This window comes from Phalacrocorax aristotelis, chromosome 8 (assembly GCF_949628215.1).
Source record: "Phalacrocorax aristotelis chromosome 8, bGulAri2.1, whole genome shotgun sequence".
NCBI lineage: Eukaryota > Metazoa > Chordata > Aves > Suliformes > Phalacrocoracidae > Phalacrocorax > Phalacrocorax aristotelis.
In genome coordinates this window covers 13,883,603-13,903,520 of record NC_134283.1, presented here as the reverse complement: position 1 = coordinate 13,903,520, position 19,918 = coordinate 13,883,603, and the positions used below count along the sequence as shown (strand labels likewise).

Genomic DNA, 19,918 nt, shown 5'->3' with positions numbered 1-19,918 from the left:
AACACACCTTTCCCACTAAAAATTTAACCAGAATTAGCATGCGCTTGACAATCTGTGCAAGAGATGGCTAGCCTTGGCTTGCTGCTTATTAGACATGAGCTCAAAGGTGCACGCTTCTTGGTGCGCAGCAATGGTAGGCAATCAGAAACACCAATGGCCTCATGTGGAAGTGGCATAGTGGAGGTGACCAATACAGGCAGCATCTTTCCTTTTGTAAGCACATCATGCAGGACTGTGGGGTCTCTGCACATTTTCCCAAGGGTCTGCTGGAGCGAGAACATTGCCTGCTTTCACACACGGCTGCATCCCCTTTGGTGCTCAGCAGGCCTTACCAGTACAGCAGAGAGCAGTCTGTGCTTCTGTGCACCAACAGGCCTGCGTCCTTCTCAGAGAATTTCATTCATGCTGATTGATGGAGATACTGTACTCTTTCCTTTAGTTTATTTTACCCTCTTGGTATGCAGAGTATTCTTTGTTAATCTTCCTTATTTATTTAAATGTTAATTGGTCCTTGTTAATTTGGTTTTCTGTGCTGAAAGCCAAGGTCAACAATGAGTCCTTCCATGTTAGCTCTTAGTGTGATTACAAGGTAGTGTACTGTGTCTTAGGAAAATGTATCAAGAAGCCTTCCCCCTGTTTTTAATGTAATCTTTGTGTTAGGTAGAGGTTTGGAGGTTGAAAGAGAGAGAGAAAATGTATGTTCAACACAGACTGAAGGGTCTTATTGATTGAAAGGGACTGTTAAATTAAAAGACAGTTGTTTTGAAAGCGAAATATCACTTGACCCCAAAGAGACAGGCAATTGTGGCCCTGGGGTTAGGTATAATAACAGCGCTGGTTTTGTATGGGAATGCTAACAGTAGACCTGAAAAACAGATTTATTTTAATTTTTTTTATTTTCCTTTCACTTCACTGTTTGTATATACAACTTCCAAGCTGCTGCTTTTGTTGCTCCAAGAGCAATCTCTTCTGAGAACACCCCTTTTTTTGGCTGGAATGGCCATTTAATGAGATAAAAGTAAGATTTTTTCTTTTCTAAAACAGATTCTGTTCCATGGGGCAAAACAAACAGACCTATCATAACACTTTAAATAGTAATCAAGTATGTTTTTCTGTTTGCATTCAAAGGGTGGAAAGGTAACTTGACAAGATGAAAGAAGGAACCAGATTTGTGTAGCCCCCCTTTCCACAGTAACAGGTATAGAGTTTTAGAAAACACTTCAAGGCAAAAAGAAAAAAGCACAGAATATACTGTTATGGTGTTATTTTTGTCTTTCATTTTTATGACAACTTATTTGTACTTAAAGGAATCTTTCCAAAGAGTTAAGAAGCATCATTAAATAAAGACTGTGAAATGTGCAATATGGCTTATTTATTTAAATGTTAATTGGTCCAACGAACACTTCTAATTAGCTCTATATTTGCTTAGCAAAAAGTTTTACAAATTCCAATTGTGAAAAGCAGCTATTTTGAGCTGGTAAGCATGTTGCAGAATCAGCTATGATTTTTCTATAGTTCTCAGCCCTTGAAGGCACAATTTAATTTTTCATGTATGCATACTAGCAACGGTAAACACTTGCGAGTGTAAAGAACCTTCTTTAATTAGCTGCACAACAATTAAAGGATTCACAAACTAAATTGAACCCTGTCTCTGTGCTTACTAGCTGAATTCTACCACCTGTCACAACAGCACTTTGTTCAATCTGTTATGCAAAATCATTATAGCAATATAGCTGAGGAAAAAAAAAAAGAGAAAACAGCAATTATTTCTTACTTTTCTCTTGAATGGGTTATTTTGGGTTATACTGATGTCAGGTTCATTGAAGCTAACCTTTTGAAATCTGTAACAGCATAATACATATATGGCAGGCTTAGAATAGCTGGAAGAATATTTTGTTTTACCATTCTAAGAGCAAGTGAGGCACATCCTTTAAGTACGGTACTTCCTCTGATCATTTGGAGGAAAAAAAACACCCAAACTGCTAACTCCTGCAGAAGCCTGTTATTTCTCTTCACCAGACAAAAAAAAAAAAAAAAAAAGACCAACATCTAATAGTACAACATAGTCTGTTACTAAAGCTTGTAAACCAATATAAAAACTAGTTTTAAAAACCAATGGTTTCATAGAGTGGAGAGAGATACACTTTCAGCTTACCTGTTGTGGCTTCTGACACTTCTGATTATACTTCAGCTCTTGAAAATTTAATAGCAGATAAATACAAAACTTGAAAATACTGGACTTATGTGCTAACTTTATTTTTCCTTCAAGCAGAAGGAGTTGAAAATAAAGTTTTGTATCTTTATAGAAGAGCCTCGTCTCTCTCTCTCTCTCCTTTTGATTGCACCCATTCTCCTAAGTGAGGACAAAGGGCCAGATGCAGAAATGCATTGAAAGTCCTGTTTTTCACCCCACTTCATAGAGTCAGGCTCCTAACTGCTTCTGGAGACCTGGTTCGAGGTGTACCAAACCTTAGATGCATTATTTAACCCACTTTTTCTTGGCAGCGTGGTGGCCCAGTTAGCCTCCCAGTTCAGTAGCCTTCCTATTGATTTTGTGTTGAATATATTGGATGTGATAGGTGGAAGCCTGATGCTCATTCGCAGCAGTGTGAAAGGCCAACTGCTGGAGGACAGCTTAGTGCTGGGGAGGAGGTGGGCATGGGGAAAGAAGGATGAGGGCCCACAGCAGTATCTTTGGTTACCTGCCCAGCTGCTTCTCGCTCCAGCTTCTTGCAGGGAGTGATCAGCTGCACCTCAGTGGTTTGACATGCGTCTCTGATGCTGGTTAAAATTCCCAGTGAAACCAGTAGCGGGATTTTTGCTGTGTAAGGAGTATGAGGCTGTGTTTAGTGAGGAAGACCTGTTTACATTTCTCTTTATTCTGCTGTGACAGCTGACAGGAATGTGTGCATTGCTGCCAGCTTTCATGCAGGAGAGGTACAGGTGTATTTTGTGCATACGCTTACCATAGCTGAGGAGCTGAAAGTTAAGCTGCCTGCTGACAGTTTCCTGAAATCGTATCAATAACATATTGTTAGCTTTTGTGATTGAAGCTAAAAGAGTCTGCTGTTGGATAAAGGATACATGATACGGGCATTTCATAAGCTAGGGATATAAATGAATAACTTTGCTTATTCACAGTACTTATATATTTTTTTTTTACAGTAAAATTTTTATACCATTGTCATTTTACAATATTTTTGGAAAATTCAGAAAGAGAACAAAGAAGTCCTTTAGAAATGGTGATTTATTTTTTTTTAACGTCACTAGGAAAATAAAAGTCAACAATCAAAATTGAGAAAGGACTTGGTTTCTGTGACTTAAAAAAAAAAAAAAGGAAAGAAAAGGAAACTACAAGGAAGCCTGATACTTTGATTAAATATGACTTGAATTCTTAGATAATTTTGCACTGAAGTATGAGAAGCTATATACATCCCCTTCTTGCTTTCTTACATCAAATAAGAATAGCTGGTCTCTTCAGATGTAGAAAGTGAAGGAGATGGAAATCCTCTTAATTAGAAAGACAGATGTAACAATCTCTATAAGTGTAGGTGCAAGGCACTGGAAATCTGTACAACAGGAAAAATGAGCTTCTGCTTGGGCAACTGAAGCAATACAGAGGTTTTGTGTGGGAACTCATGAATGCTCTCAGCTTTGGGGCTATTGGTGTTTGGCCCCATACAATGAGGAGCCCTTTGATGTCCTATTGCAAGCATTGGGAGCCCACTCAACACCTCCTGTGGCCAGGTCCTTGAAACAGAACCACCAAGTCTCTCCCCCTCCTGTCTGGCTTTGTATTTTGCTGAAATTACCTAGATTCACACAGGTTTGCAGCAATATAAATTATCATTGAGTGAAGTTTTCCATGAGCTGGGGGAAGTGAACGCAAACTGCTCATTTGCACAGACTATTCAAGAGACTTGAAACGGTTCCACTCGGTTATGTTTATTTGCACGTTGCATCCAAAACTCTTGCAGTAAAGCACTCCCTGTTAGTCCCTGGTCCTTCTGATAACTCTCAGCTGCTCTTAGCCTGCCATGGGACTAGAGACCCCAGAGATCCTGTTAGTCACTCGAAGGAGTTCGGTCAGAGCTGTACGTGGCCAGAGCTAGCTCTTAAGGATATACTGCAGTTAGCAGAGTCCATCTCCCAACGGACTTTGCAACCATAATTGAACTTGCCAGGGTCTGTCATCCTGTGATTGCATTTATAAGACTTTCTTTGTCAGCTTTGTTGCCACTGACCTATCAACCATGGTAGGTTGTCTTTTCAGCCAAGGGCCTGGAATGTTGCAATTAATATAAAAATTATTTAAAGGATTTTTATCCTTCAGATAGCTTTAAAATATGTTGTTGTATTTTTATAGCATTCCTCCTCCCCTGTATTCATGTATCTGCTGTGTGTCTGCCAAGTTGTCGGTGCCCTTTTTATTAACGATCAAAGCTACTGTGCCCAGGTAAAACAGGGGTGCCTGAACAGCAATCGGTGCTCAGCTCGTTGGGATCCCAACGGTCGTGCTGCCTTTGTATTTAAAAGGACATACTGTTTACCATAATCAGTGCTTGCATCTATGTTTCCTTCAATATATGCACTATGTAGCCATTCCCTTTCCTGTACTTGATCTTGCTGCGCAATGGTAGGAGGAGATTCTCTGTTCACTTGTGGGTTGTACCTCACTACATTCAAGAGTCTGCGAAGATGTGACCTTGGTTTATGGTCATTTGTGTGACATCTGTGATTAAACCAAGGAAATAACGAACTGTACAATTGTTTTGCTCCATCATTCAGAGGAAGAGGAAGGGTTATTGTAAGGCAGAATGATCTCTCTCTGGCAGGTAAAGATAATTTAAAAAGCAGCTGGGGAAATAACAGGGAAATACTCCCAAGTCACTTACTTTTAGTATAGACATTCCTGTTTGGGGTTGCCTTCCAGCTCAAGAAACCATCTGAAAGAACCATGTGATTAGCAGTACTGCAGAGACATGTATTTTCTTTTGCTTCTCTGAAGTGACAGTCTGAAAAAGAGCATTTTTTAAAAATATTTTCTGACCTTGAAGCAGATAAGGTTATAGTAGTTTCAAAATCAAGCTGTCGGTGTCTTAACTGTGCACAGTGACTGCTAACCACACCCTTCTAAGTCTAAAGCACTTACCTCAGTGTGAAAGCATCATAGGAGGTATGAGGTGGCTTCTAGAGTTACTGGCTCTGCCCTTGTGTTCATGATGGTGATTAATTAATAAAGTTAAATGACAACAGCAGTAATCTATTGTATCAGTAAAAGTGTGCACAGACTGGAACACCAAAGGAAGAAGATTTGTGTTTCTTAGTGTTTCATTTTTCTTGAGTGATATATTTTTTCTATCCTTAGTCTAAGTTTGTATTGTGTTTCCTCATCTATCTTTTTCAGTTTAATTCTGCAAGAAGTTTGCTGTTTCTACTTTTTTGGAGATCACAAACACAAGGAGCATTCTGAGCAATGTTTGCTTTATTTTTCCCCGCATCCAACGGCCGCCTAGCATCCCTGCCTCTTTCGGCTGTGTCTTTTACTCAGTCTAATTGCACTGAAACTGAGGCTTTCTCAATGTTATCCTTTTCCAGGAAATTAGTATTAAAAATAACTCATTGAAGCCACTTGTATCTAAGAATCACTATGACCCTCTAAATTATGGCTTTTCTTTTTGCCACCAAGTCTGTGTGTTATAGGGAGAGGACAAATAAATCAGTTGGGTTGAGAGAAGAAAAGAGAAGACAGAAATTGGAGGTATAAGAGATTAACAGCCAAGAATCTCAGTTATTAAAAACCAAAATAACTCTCTAATATTTTAACAAAAATTTTTTATGCTGACAGGCTGTCATGAGTTTAAAAACCCAGTCTTTTCAGCAGTCAATTATGCTTGATAAAAGAAAGCTATCTGGCATACTGGACTAAGCAATAGGAGTCAAGAGTTCTGGACTCTGTCCCTGGCTTCTTTACAGAGGATGAGACATCTATTTAAGTCAAGATGCATGGCGAGCTTTTTCCTAAATGAGATGTGAAAATGATCAGTTAGGGATACTCACTTTTACAGTGCTGAAATTCCAAAAAAATTCAGTCCCTTTATGGCCTTGGAAGCAGTTTGCGAGCACTGAAATTGGGCAAGTTACTTCTGAGTTTCTAACGGTTTGCATTTACATTTTATTAAAGATGTTGGCTATTTCTGTGCCCAGCAAAGAAACATGCAGAAAATGTCTTCCCCTCCTGTCTTGTTGTGTTGATCACAATATGCTTTGGTGACCCATGATGCTGGGGAGCTTTACAGAATACGAGGGTATGAGCTGGTGTGAATTACTGCTGGGGACATTTCAGCAGCATGCCGGAGGAAAAGGAGGAGCATAACTCTATCCAGATACAGAGTGTGGCCCTTTATGCTTTTCAGGTGTGGGGGGGACTTTTTAAATGTTGGTTTCTCTTAAATATATCGACCTTGAAGAATGGAATAATTTATCTTTTAATTATCTCTATATTTTTTCCTCTCCTTTATTACTAGCTCCATATCATTAGAAGTAAAATAAATTCAGCTGTATTATATACGTACTTTGAGAGTATATACTGTTGCATATGCTCTCCTTCATGTGCAACAGGTAATGCAAGGTTTAATGTATTAATCTTTCTTTTTCCTTTTGACTAACATTAAAACATTTACTCAGGCACGTAGTTTCTGTGTTGATGTCATCACAGAACGTTTAGTGATGCCCGTATGTTTAGTGATGCATTGTTTTGTCTACTGTCTAACTCAGTAGTATGCAATTTGGAGCATCCTTAATTATCCTACAAACCATTTTGTGATAATGAAACCAAATGTGGTGTAGACTTGGCTGACAGCTCTGTGGTATTATTCGGCGTACCACATATTTCTGTTTCAAATATAAATTGGTTACTGCTTTTTCAAAATATACACTCTATTAATTAAATATATGCTTGAGACATCTCCCCACCCCCACACCCCACCCCACCCACTGCCCAAAGCTGTTGTAAGTATTCTTTTTTTTTCTTGTTCTGTATGCAGATATGGTTGTGTATGGATTCTCTAATTTGACAGAAAATAAGCTAACCTTGTGGTCTTTGTTAAGTCCTAAAACTACAGTTGAGCGTGCAGTGTCTTTCCATATAACTACATCTTTTGTTCCACTAGAGAAAATGACTTAATTTGTTAGAGAGTTTTTTTTAAAAGGTTTAACTGTAACAGTCTTTACCTAATAGACCTGGGATTGCAGGCAGGTGATTAATGTGAATTGAAGGATCTCTGTGATATAGGACTAAAGGACAGAATTACTTTGCTGTTGCTGGCAAGCCCACTTGTGCAATTTCATTTCTCCCCAAACCAGATTTCCAGCATTTTGCATAAAGTTAAAGAAAAAGTCTAATTGGACCATATACTTCTTTTTGAAACTCTCTTTATTCAGGGATGTTCGTTGGGAATGTGTGTCTTTGTCCCTTGAAATCCATCTATTTATTGCAGTGACACCTACTGCTGAGAGAGCTGATCCGCAACAGGATCGGTTACTGTTAAACTTGGCCAACAAGCAGTTCGTGACTCAACCAGCAGATGTTTCTGTGGCTCAGGTCAAAGGGAACTTATGGACTCGGGGATTTTTTCTTTACTTCTAGCATTAAGTGCCAGGAAAGTCAACACTAGGTACAGACAGTTGACCTGACCAGTAGCAGGAAGAACTGAACCAGGGCCCTGAGGATCTGCAAAGACCAAAGCATTAGTCTGTTGAGCCACTGTGCTGGCTACAGTCCAACAGTTTCAGACAACTGACTATCTGATTGCATGCCTGGATTTTAGTAATGATTTTACATACGTATTTGATGATTTGTATCCAAGTGTATGCTTCTGACAGGTGCCCTTGTGAACAAAATCTCGCTGAGCTATCGCATATGAATACTTCACAATCAATCATGCTTTGATCTTCCGGACATACGTGCATTTGACATTATATTTGTGCACAAAATCTAAGTCTGTGAAATGAAAATAAAATCATCAACTCCGCATTACAGTTTTAGATTTAAATTGTTTCAAACTATGATTTGGGTTCTGTGGTCTTAACTCTTCTTGCTTGATGTCTTTGTAATTGGTATAGAGGGCCTGATTCTCCTGACCTTGCCCAGCTGAAATGCACCACCTTTTATTTGGTACTTGTCAGTGTGAGCAATGCAAGATTAATAGGGTCAACATTATGTATCTTTTAATATTATGTAATGAGTTAGAGTATTACAGACTTCCAGTGCGGTACAGTGTCCTCAAATGAGAATAGAAGATTCGGAGCCAATTTCATGCGGTAAAAATGACAAAAAATGAAATAATAAATATGCTTTGCAAAGTCTTCCAGGCATTTTATTATTTGATTTGTACTGCATGGTACTAAAGTAGATTGTTAAAGCTCAATTTTAAGGTTTCTTCAATCTTGACGCAGATGCCAGTTAGATTAATTAAAGTGAATGATCAGGTAGGAGCTACAGGAGATTGATCAAATTGGAGAGAGCTTAATCAGTTGTATACATTCCAAATTACATGAAAACAACAAATTTACTTTTAAAAATGCTGTTTCTAAAGTAACAGAAGCTTTGGTCTAATGAAGCATTCCACAAATCAGGCTCCCATTTGAATTTTGGTATCACTCTTATCTTCACTTTTGTAATCAGGAGAAGACTAGGGGGGAGAAAAAAAAAGTAAAATGAGAATCAATGCTTATAAGCTAAAAAATAATGATCCCAGATGCAACCAGTGCCTGGAAAAGAAGCAGGTTTGGTTTTTTTTAATCTACTGAACTTTCAGTACCAATTATTTATCTTTCTCTTCTTTGGATCTGACTTCTTAAGTATATGCAAGTGGAATAGAATAAATAAGAAGGAAAACAGATTTTGCTAAGTCACATGCAAAGTAGCAATAAATCAAACAGCTTGTCTGCATTCTTCTAATCTTTCTATTCTAATCTGTTGAGTGAGATTTATAAATGACCTCTCCTCTCCTCTCTGCTCGTTTTCCTAGATTGTGATCACAAACAGTTCATAGTCCTCCACTCCATGGGTGCTACCAACCAAAGACTGTTCTGGTGATTTATCTTCAACTGATCAGTTATCAGTCCAAAACACTGTGCTAGCTAGAAAATACCCTATAGATGTAACAGGTATTTTAGAAAGCAACTGTATTCTCAGTCCAGAACGAAAGCGGTACAGCCTTAGCAAACAATTTTCTGTCTGCTAATGACTTTTGAAACTTCAAAATCCCTCTGCTAACCCTTCTTTAGGACATTAAAAACTGTTGTGGAATGAGTTGGCTCCGTTGATACTAAAGGAGTACTTTGTTTTAGAATCAATAAGCAGCTTGTTTAAATATCAGCACTACAAAGCAGCTACAGTTTTGTCAAATGTCTTCCCTGCTTCCCGCTGCGTGCTTTCGCAGCGGCTGGGTGCTGGAAGATGGGTGTTAGTGTGAGGCTCCAGCCCTGGCCCTGGGTGTCTGGTCAGGACTGCGGGAGCTGGTCAGCACAGGATCACCCAGTACTTTGTACGTACTGTGTTTGAGTGATGCTTTGCCCCAGTTTTTAATTCTTAGAAGCTATATATGCTTTGCAATGACAACAAAACTTAAATGTGGTAAATAACAGTAGTAGTAATAACAAATTACCAAGTTGGCCTTAATGTTTAAACAAACACAAATAGATAGGACACGTTACCTGTAGGCCGACTTTTTTTTTTTAAAAGACATTCTGTACACTGCAGAAACCATATATTTCCCTAATATACTTCTCTTATAGCCCAAGGAGCAGGCAGGGCACCTACTTAACAAAAACAAAAAAAAAAGAGGAAAAACTCCAGTGAATTCAATGCAGTTACTCTATTTTACTTCTGTAAAATAAGAATAGAATATGGCCTAATGTTTATTTCATTTTTATCAGATTGGATAATGCTGTCCTAGTAGCATTAAATACAGCTGATCTCTCCCCCCCCCCCCCTTCTGTGCACACATTTCTGTTAAAATTTAACTACTTACATCTATGTCTCTTAGTATTGCCTACAAATCAGTCAAAGAAGAGTAGGTCATCTATCCTGCCCTACTGTTTACATATTAATCATCTGGCAAATAAACTGCTCAGTATCCTACCCACCTCAGTAATATTTGTGATGTAATTTGTTTGGATGCCCAAATGTCACCAGCGTTGATTGTAAGAGATGAAAAAAATGTACTTGCTCAGCACACCAAGCTCTGGGCTAAAATGTAAGCATGAAATCTCTGGTTTATTTTTGTAATAATGTTTACAGCTGTTTAATGACCCTGAAAGGGTTCAGTAGTCTGGTGTTCTGTATTTTTTAACAGGAGTGTATTATGCTTATAACAGCCTTAGTTAAACTGTTTCAGCTACAACAGTAAGAACAATATTTAATAAAAATTCAATATATATTCTGAAGTTTCTCTGCGATACCTGTTTATGAGTTGCTAAGAACTGAAGCAGTCTGTACTGGGGTATTTAGAATTTGTCAGTGGACCACCAGATCATGTAGATATATGTGAATTTTTCTAGCTGGAAAGATAAATACCAGGTCTATATTCTGAAAGCATAAGTAACAGTGTGTGTAACTCTCGCTGCTCAGAAGATCAGGGCCAGAGCGAGCTTGTCATTTAAGCACGTGAGCTTGTAAAGCATTACTTTGCTTACTGAACTGTAAATCTTTTAACTAACCTAATCTAAGCTATAATAACAGCACAACAGTGGTTTTAAAATGACTGTTTTCTCTGCAGCAATGATGAGGGAAATGCTTTAGTGTGTGTGTCCAGTAGGAATGAACAGGTGTAAATGAGAGCTGAATTTGGTCCATCTGTTTACAAAGAAAACAGGTGTGTGTATACATATATGTGTAAGTATACAGATATGTGTGTGCGCTCATATGTTTACACATGTGTAGACATACATTTATATTGAAACTATTTTTTATTCTAGTTGCCATCTTTTTTTCCCCTCTGTTTCCAGCAAAAGGAAGCCAAGCTTCTCATATTACATTAATGTAGTTGTGATGACAGGCATTTCTGGTGTCATAATTGGTTTTAAATTCCAGTAATCCATTTCAAATAGTTAAATAAAATCTGTGTGTTCAATTGAAATGGCTAAAGTCAGAACTTTAGTTATTGATATCACAGGAAATAGTCTTGAGGGCAAGAATGTGAGTGAAATCAAAATAACTATTAGTATCATCAAAGGGACTTGAATGTCTCACTGTACCTTCATGTGGGAGATGAGAGAGTTTTTTTATAATATATGTATCCAGTTGTGAATTTCATAAGCTAAGTGCTCTCCTCACAGAAATAGGAAACTGCACACCCGCTGCAGTAAATGACTGTCCTCTGATGGTTTGTTTGCTTCTTACTGAGGGGCTGCTCCAGCCCTGCCATGTGCAGTGAAAACCAAGCTGGTTTGTAGCCTGTACATATATAGCGGGGTGAGGATTGGGCTTCCTGGCTGGAGTGGCTCGCCTGTGCAAGAGCTGAGGGTTTTTTTAGGTTAGGAAGGGCAGCCTGTGAACAACTCCTGAGACCAATGGGCGCTGTACAGTGCCATGTCTTGGGGGACGCTGTCTTTACAAAACATTTGAGATAATAAAGGTCAAAAATTTACTACATAAATTTCAACAAACATATTTTGATTTTGAATTTCTTAACAATCTCAAGTTTGATTTGCAGTTGATTTTGTAAACATACGGTAGCTGCAGAGAACATTGTGCTTCTGTTCCCAGTGCACGTGGTGGCAAAATGTTCTGTTTTCTCCTTACAAGAGAGATGAGAATCACGAAAATAATGTAGAATACTATATATTTAAAACTTGAAAGCTAGAAATTTTCCCTACCATGAAGCTTCACATCAGCACTTATAAATGGGCATTTCCAAATTTTTTATTTTTGAATAGCTAGCATTTTGGTTTGGGGAGTTAAGAAGGGCAGGACATAACAAAGATAGATGTTGAGAAAAATGTTTGTCAAAACACTTGAAATTACAAACTGGTTATCTGTTAAAGCTAAATGAGGTCCATTCATCACGTGAGGGTTTTTTTGAGTGTTTTAGCATTTTGGGGCAGAATGGATAGGGTAAAATTGGGCATCAGACCAGTCTGAGGAGGGCAGTTGCATCTATAGGGAGATCTGTGTCGAGGCAGGATGACTGCGTGGCTGTGAGCATGGCTGTGATGCAGAAGCACCCCTGCACCTCTTGGGTGCTGTAGAGAGCAGCCAGACCCTGAGAGAGGGTCCTAGCTGATGCGAAGAGGCTGTGCAATAACGACCGTGACACCAAGCTGGGGACCTTGACCTGCAAGGCCTGAAGCAAGAAGCTCACTGGGGAATAAAAGCCCCTTACTCAACTTAGTGTAACCCTGTCCAGTCATAGATCTAGACAGGGATGATGAATAAAGAGGGAGACAATGAAATTGCTAATTTTTTTTTAGAGAAATTAGGTAAATTAGATTGGGTTATCTAATCCATAGTGGAATGATGGATGAGGAGTTTTAGTTGTCTTGCATGTGGATACAGATGAGATTCTGGTAGATTTTGCTAAAGAATACCAAGAGTCTGATTTACATGAAAGTGTGGTCCCTGTGTTCCTAAATGCACTAACTGGGAATTGCAGGAGGGGTAATTTCATGTGGCAGTACTTTGAATACCATGATTATACTTTGCAATGAAACGAGGCAGGAGGGAGGAAGAGACAATTCAGAGCCAGAGGCAGGAGACAGGACTCCAAGAAGCTGGGGCAGGTGAGGGTGGGAATACAGTTTAAGTGAAGAACTGTAGCATCTTGAGATTGAGGTAGCTCGATCCTAGAAACTGAACAGCTGAGCAGAATATGCAGCATTTACAGGTGGTTATTTCTCACTAAGCAGAGACTTTGCTGACCTTTCTGCATATTCCATCAAAATGTATAAAATTTGCAAAAGATCAATGTGTGTGGGTCAGGCTCCCCAGACTTGATCCAAAAAAATTAGTTTTTAAATGAAAAATTATGGGCTTGTTCTTCCTCTTGATTTTTTTTGAACTCTTCCTATATATTCTACGTTGTATGTGTCTCTGTGTTTGTGGGAGACAGAAAATAGCAAAAAATAGTTAAAGATTATCATGTTCCAACTATAACTGCTGGTGTAACTTTATTAAAGTTATCTTTGAAAAAGAGCCACAGAATAACTTAAAATCTCACCACAACTTCCTCTTCACTCCCCAGTCCAAAGAACCATACATTTGAACTGATGCTTAGGGTTAAACATCAGAATTAATAAACTCCACTGGGATCTGTCAGCATTTCCAAATTCGATAGAGCATAAAATGCTAAAATTAACTACCCAAACCTTCCTGAGGATGTAAAGGCACCAGTTCCTATTGAGATCAACTGAATAAATGAAATTTAGACTGCATTTTTCAAGCTGTTGTAGAATAATGACAATTCAAAAAGACTTTTCTAAACCCTCTTCAATATATGTATATGTCTGTACATGCAACGCATTTGTTGAATTTTTATGTTCTTGTTTGCCAGCTTGCCTTGTTTAAGCATGGTGAGGAGAAATAATACCTGTGGTATGTGGAATCCAGATAGAAGGTGGATTCTGTTGGGGTTTGTTTTGTTTTGTTGTTGTTTTAATTTATTTTTAGGAAGTGGGTAAGCAGATATTCAAAATCTCAGTCAACTTCAGGCAGTGGCAGTTCTAAGCACAGCACTACAACCCTCAGATGTGAAGCTAATCCTTTTCAATGTGAAATTTGGTTCGTTTCAAAGTTAAGCAAAATTTCAAAAATGTTAAAAAAAGTGTTTGTATGTACCCACATTTTGAATGATTGTGGTCTGCTGCACAGAAAACTTTCATGGATATCAAGAATTGTATTTGTTTTCTACATGGCCTTGGGTGAAGACCTGGCTTGACTGCATTCCTCTACCTTCGGAAATCAGACGCTGCAAGCTAAGCTTAAGTGCAGTCCTATACCTTATAGGTATAAGCCTTTGCCTTTTATATACTTGATCTCATTAATATTTTTATAAACAACAACATTGGCAGCATGTAAGTAGTGGGTCACCAGAATGAAACCTGAATCTGAGCACTGTTAAACTTAGATGTAATGCAGACCTTTTTCAAAGCAAAATTTTGTAGCTCATGTTCATCTTTAATACACACGAATATACACTTCCCCCTTCTTACAAGATCTGCATTGTATCACAACCTCAATCATCCTGTCGAGGACCAAATAGGTCGTCTCTTGGAGACCACCCATGGTTTTTTTTTTTGTTTTTTATTTTTTAAGGCCCTGCTCCTGCAAATACTTAAGCATGTGTGGAACTTTGCTTTCAGGAGTCACCCTTTGAAGTCTACTGGACTACTCCCATGAGTGCAATTACATGCATTTTAAGTATTTGCCATATTTGGGCCTCAAATTGTCTAGCAAGTGGCCACTATGAAGCTGTGTGAAGAATGGTTTCCACCAGGATTGTGCCTGCAGCCTTTGTAGAATGCATAGCGAGTAAATGCTTTTGGCTAAAGCTAAACAGAAAGTTTACCAAATTAATTATTCAATAACATACAGAATTCAGTAATTTGATTAGTGAATAAAGTGTTAAATCATTCCACTGAATGACACAGATCTTAATTTTGTTCTAATATTACCTCATAGCATCATATAGTTTGAGAGTTATTAATATAAAACTGTATATTTTAAATAGAATTTTATAGGTACATTATTTCTGTGTAGAGTAGAGAAGTGGCAAGTATAGAAGATTATTGTGGACTATTATGCAGACCAGAACAGAGCACTTGTGTTTAGCAAACAGCTTTGAATTCTAATTTTCTGCCATATACATAGTGTAGGTACAATTTGTAGTCATTACTGTGTATTAGGAAAGTTATTAAAATTCTTTAACTTGTTGAGGCTTTCCACAACACCTTCCCCAGATTTTAATTGGTTTTATCTAGTTCCATAAGAGAGCTCTTTAAAACAAATCAAAGTGCCTTAAATCACATGTTTTACCTGTCGAAGGACAGAGATATTCCTTCTATAATCTGGCAAGTTTTCCTAAGAACTGAAATCTGAAGGTTCTCAATGATGAATTAAAAGACTTGGCAGAAGATAATTTATGTGCCTTTTGATGGGCTCAGTTTCAAAATGACAAAATAACAATGTTTTGTAACAGAAGGGTTAAATCTTAATCTCAGAGGTTTACAAAGCTGCTAGTCGCAGTCTCCTTAAAATTTAATATACCTCGTTAATGCTTACTTGCAAACACTGAAGGATTTTTATGATTATAATCATGTGTTACAGCACCTAGTACTGTTTCTAAGCAGCATACTAATCAGCTTAATGAGATATTACTGCATTTTTTTGTTGACTAAAGCAAAATCCCTTTTATTGTTCTAAAGCTTGTCCTTTCCTTTATTTTTTTCCCAAAACATTATCTTGTTTTATTGTATACTACTAAATATCATACCATCTTTTTTTTTTGTCAAATCATAAAACTATCTTTCTTATTGTAGAATGTGTAATATCTTGAATATGGTTAATGGAACTGAAAGTTACAAATGGATTTCTGTTTTTGTTTGGGGTTTTGTGGTTTTTTTTTCCCCTGGCTTTTCTAGTGGAAATGGGAGAGATGCATAACACTTCTTTTTCTATAGATTTAGAAATGTAAACAGGTGCAATTTCACAATAAGAAATACAAAGGAGGTGGCAAAAACCTTTGCCCCTTCCATAATAATTAGATTTTGAAACTGTAGCACGTTTTTAAAGTAGTAATTAATGGTTATTGGTAAACATGCAGAATGATGAAAGCACATGTATGATTGTGTAGCACAGTTGGCATTTAATACACTTTTTATTGTTTTTACGTTAATTCCTTTGCATTATTATGAGCAGGTAAAACATAAAATGCAAATTGTACGTCAGTGATTCAATGCTTGTAACTCTATCACAGTCTGAATCTAAAATATCTTCTGATTTTCAGAGATGGAGGAAGCTAGTTTGTGCCTTGGTGTTTCTTCAGCTGTGCCAGAAGCTGATGCCCATCTCAACAGCACCATACTCAATGGGCAGTATTCGATGAGCCAGAAGCTGCACCAGATCACTTCCCAGCTCAGCCATGCTTTCCCGGAGCTCCAGAACAGGCAGAATCCAGAGGAGAAGGCATCAGCACCACTAGAAGACAAAAGCCACATGTCCATAGCAAACCAGCCCATCAGCAGTCAGATGGCACTGTTGGCAAACCAGCTCAATAGAGAGGTTGACACCAGTTTGAATGGGCGTGTGGATCTGCAGCAGTTCTTAAATGGACAAAACCTAGGGATTATGTCTCAGATGAGCGATATAGAGGATGATGCCAGGAAAAACAGAAAGTACCCATGTCCCCTCTGTGGGAAACGCTTTCGATTTAATAGCATCCTGTCGCTACACATGCGAACTCATACTGGAGAGAAACCATTTAAGTGTCCATACTGTGACCACAGAGCAGCTCAGAAAGGAAACCTGAAGATACACCTGCGTACTCATAAACTTGGAAACCTCGGCAAAGGCCGTGGAAGAGTCCGAGAAGAAAACAGACTTTTACATGAGCTGGAGGAGAGAGCAATTCTTCGGGACAAACAGATGAAGAGCAGCCTCTTGCAGCCACGACCTGATGTGAAAGCACAGCAGCACACCCAGCCAATGCCTCTCGCAAACTGTAACTTGTCTGTGCCCGCTAATCACAGCACACCTGATATTTCAAACCCTGTTCCCTCTCCAAAGCCAGTCAGTGTCCAGGAAGAAGTTGTCGCTCAGACAGCTGGGTTCAGATGCACGTTTTGTAAAGGCAAGTTTAAGAAGCGAGAAGAGCTGGACAGGCACATACGGATCCTGCACAAGCCTTACAAGTGTACTCTGTGTGACTTCGCTGCCTCGCAGGAGGAGGAGCTGATTAGCCACGTGGAGAAGGCTCACATAACTGCAGAGTCAGCACAGGGCCAGGGCTCCAACGGGAATGGGGAGCAATCCACCAATGAGTTTCGTTGTGAGGTGTGCGGCCAAGTGTTTAGCCAAGCCTGGTTCCTAAAAGGCCACATGAGAAAGCACAAGGATTCCTTTGAACACTGCTGTCAGATCTGCGGGAGGCGATTCAAAGAGCCTTGGTTTCTTAAAAACCACATGAAAGTTCACCTGAATAAGTTATCTGTAAAGAACAAATCTCCTAATGATCCTGAAGTACCTGTCTCCATCAGCAGCATGTCCCAGGAAGCTCATGCAAACTTATATTCAAGATATCTGTCATGTTTGCAGAGTGGGTTTCTTCCTCCTGACAAAGCGAGTTTAAGTGAACAAAATCAAATCTATAACAAAGGAGATATGCCCATGAAAGAGAAAGAAGTCTTGGGGAAGCTCCTTTCACCGATTTCTGGCATTGGCCACAGTATTGCTGAAGGGGATAAACATTCTTTATTGGGCTGTCTCAATCTGGTGCCTCCTCTGAAATCCAGCTGTATAGAAAGGTTACAAGCTGCCGCCAAAGCGGCAGAGATGGATCCAGTAAACAGCTATCAGGCCTGGCAGCTTATGGCAAGGGGAATGGCCATGGAACATGGCTTTTTGTCTAAAGAGCAGCAGATACAGCACAGCCATGAAGACACTTTGGCAAATGCTGGAGTTATATTTGATAAGGAGAAGCGGGAGTATGTGTTAGTAGGAGCAGATGGCTCTAAGCAGAAAATGCCTGCTGATTTGGTTCACAGCACTAAAATGGGCAATCAGAGAGACTTGCCAAACAAACTAGACCCTTTAGAAGGCAGTAGAGATTTTTTGTCACATGGTATGAACCAGGGACTCGATTACAACTTACAAAGTCATGGAAACGTAAAAGAAAAGCCAACTGAATGCCCAGACTGCGGAAGGGTTTTTAGAACATACCACCAAGTGGTTGTTCACTCCAGGGTCCACAAAAGAGACAGGAAAGGAGAAGATGAAATAATTCAAGGTAGTCTTGATGAGCGACGTGGGTCTGGAAGTGATCAAGAGTCTCAGTCTGTCAGCAGGTCGACAACACCAGGGTCCTCTAATATTACTGAAGAAAGTGGAGTAGGTGGGGGTCTCTCGCAGACGGGGAGTGCCCAGGAGGACAGCCCACATCCTTCCTCACCCTCCTCTTCAGGTACGATAACTTCTTCTTCCCCTCTGCATTGAAAGCTGTGTAGCTGTATTTGAGATCACATCAGCAAAGTAGTTTATGCATTCTCTTGTTAGATCGTTTTCTAGCAGTCCACAGGGACATGGTATTATACGCCAGAACATCTGTGTTTGGGTTCCTGCAATGCCTTTGAGGTTAATTCTCGGCTCACCCTTTTCTCCCCTCCAAGGGCAGGTTTCCTAGCCTTTCAGCTGTCACCTCCGCCACCCCACTGGCAGCAGCGTGCAGGGTCTGTACAGTCACCAATGGCAATGTCACTTCCCGGGCCTCACCCTCTAGGATTTGGAAGGTGTTTTTTTTTTTTTCCCCTTCTCTTCTATTCATGGTGCCTCTCTTGCAGATCTTTCCATCTCCTCCATTTTAACAGGATGAGGAAAGATGCCTTCTTTGAGCTATAGCTCAAAGAAAGAGGACTAATAAACAGCGTGCTGGCTAACCTCTCCGATTGCCCTTATTCCCACTCCCATATCAGTTACTTAGTGGAGATACCTACTTGTACCTGGCCACTGGGCTGATTAAAGAGAGATTAAAAAATACAAATTACTAACTATTTGACAATCTTTTAACTTATGTGTATATGTATGAAGCCTTCTGCTTAATTCACATCTATTTGGAAGTACAAGAAAAAACAGAAATGGGACTGAAATATTTTAATTGCATTGTATGTCGTGTTAACTTGCTGTGTATAAAATAGCAAAGCAGATAATATTTCACTGGAGATGTCTAAAATATTTAGCTTCCTGGTACATTTTTAAAGTTACTAGCCTATGACTGCTGAAATAAAATCTCCAAGTAACAACAGGTAAGATTTCTGGCCTCATCTATGTTTCCAAAGTCACTTACTAATGGATAGTAAATTGAAAGCTATATCTTCAGCCCTTTATAAAGAAAGCACCTCGCTAATACTGTAATCATTCTGCAAGCCTAACAACAGAGGAAATCATGCCATAACAAATACTCTGTTACTAATGGCAACATTGATTTCTGCAATCAGCCATTAAGTCTAGAAAATGAAAGACAGTTTGAGGTACCTTAAGGCATTACATTGCCTACTGTTAAAGAGCTGGTAGCAGGCTGTTGAGGGTAATTCTTTCTAGTTTTTTTCCCCCCAGTTCCGATAAATATTTCAGTATTGGAGGCAATTCACTGTTACAGTTATTAAGTATATGCCAGTTTATTTTTGTTGTTCTTGTCATGCTCCAGTATACTCTACTTCTGAGGCCAAATTAGTATAAAAATAAAGTGTTAGTTTTCTGGCTTATTACAAACCAGTAAAGAAATTGTTAAGACACATAAATCTGCACTCCACATTCCACAGATTCCTATAGTACTTAATGCTGTTGTTTAAATACCCATGAAACACACTGTCTACTCTTAGAGTCATAGCCTTGTTCACAATTTATTGCTGGTGAGACACATTAGAAAATTCTGTGTAAGAACAAGGGTAACAGGCAAAAGCAAATTTCATACTATATATAGTTGTTGAGATTGTTTTAAGAGGATTGAAAGTATGTCAGGATGAAGATGATTATTTTTCTAACTTTCACTTTTAAAAATCCTACCCACTGGGCAGGGCAGGAGAATGCTCCTCTTTCTATATTAAAGCATCACTTTTGTTTTGCAATGCCATCGAGTGATTGGAAATAAAAGATCCTCTAATTGCTTAAATTCTGTCCAAACCCTTCCAGGGTTGTCTGGAAAAG

At 38.9% G+C, this 19,918-nt stretch overlaps 1 protein-coding gene across 1 annotated transcript in view; it reads left to right on the top strand.

Moving 5' to 3' along the window:
* ZNF536 (zinc finger protein 536) overlaps nucleotides 1-19,918 on the top strand; it is a 299,046-nt gene that overhangs the window by 90,522 nt on the left and 188,606 nt on the right. The window contains exon 5 of the mRNA XM_075101471.1: nucleotides 16,008-18,179. Coding sequence (XP_074957572.1) covers nucleotides 16,010-18,179 — 2,170 coding nt within the window. The 5' untranslated portion in view covers nucleotides 16,008-16,009. The remainder of the gene's footprint in view (nucleotides 1-16,007; nucleotides 18,180-19,918) is intronic.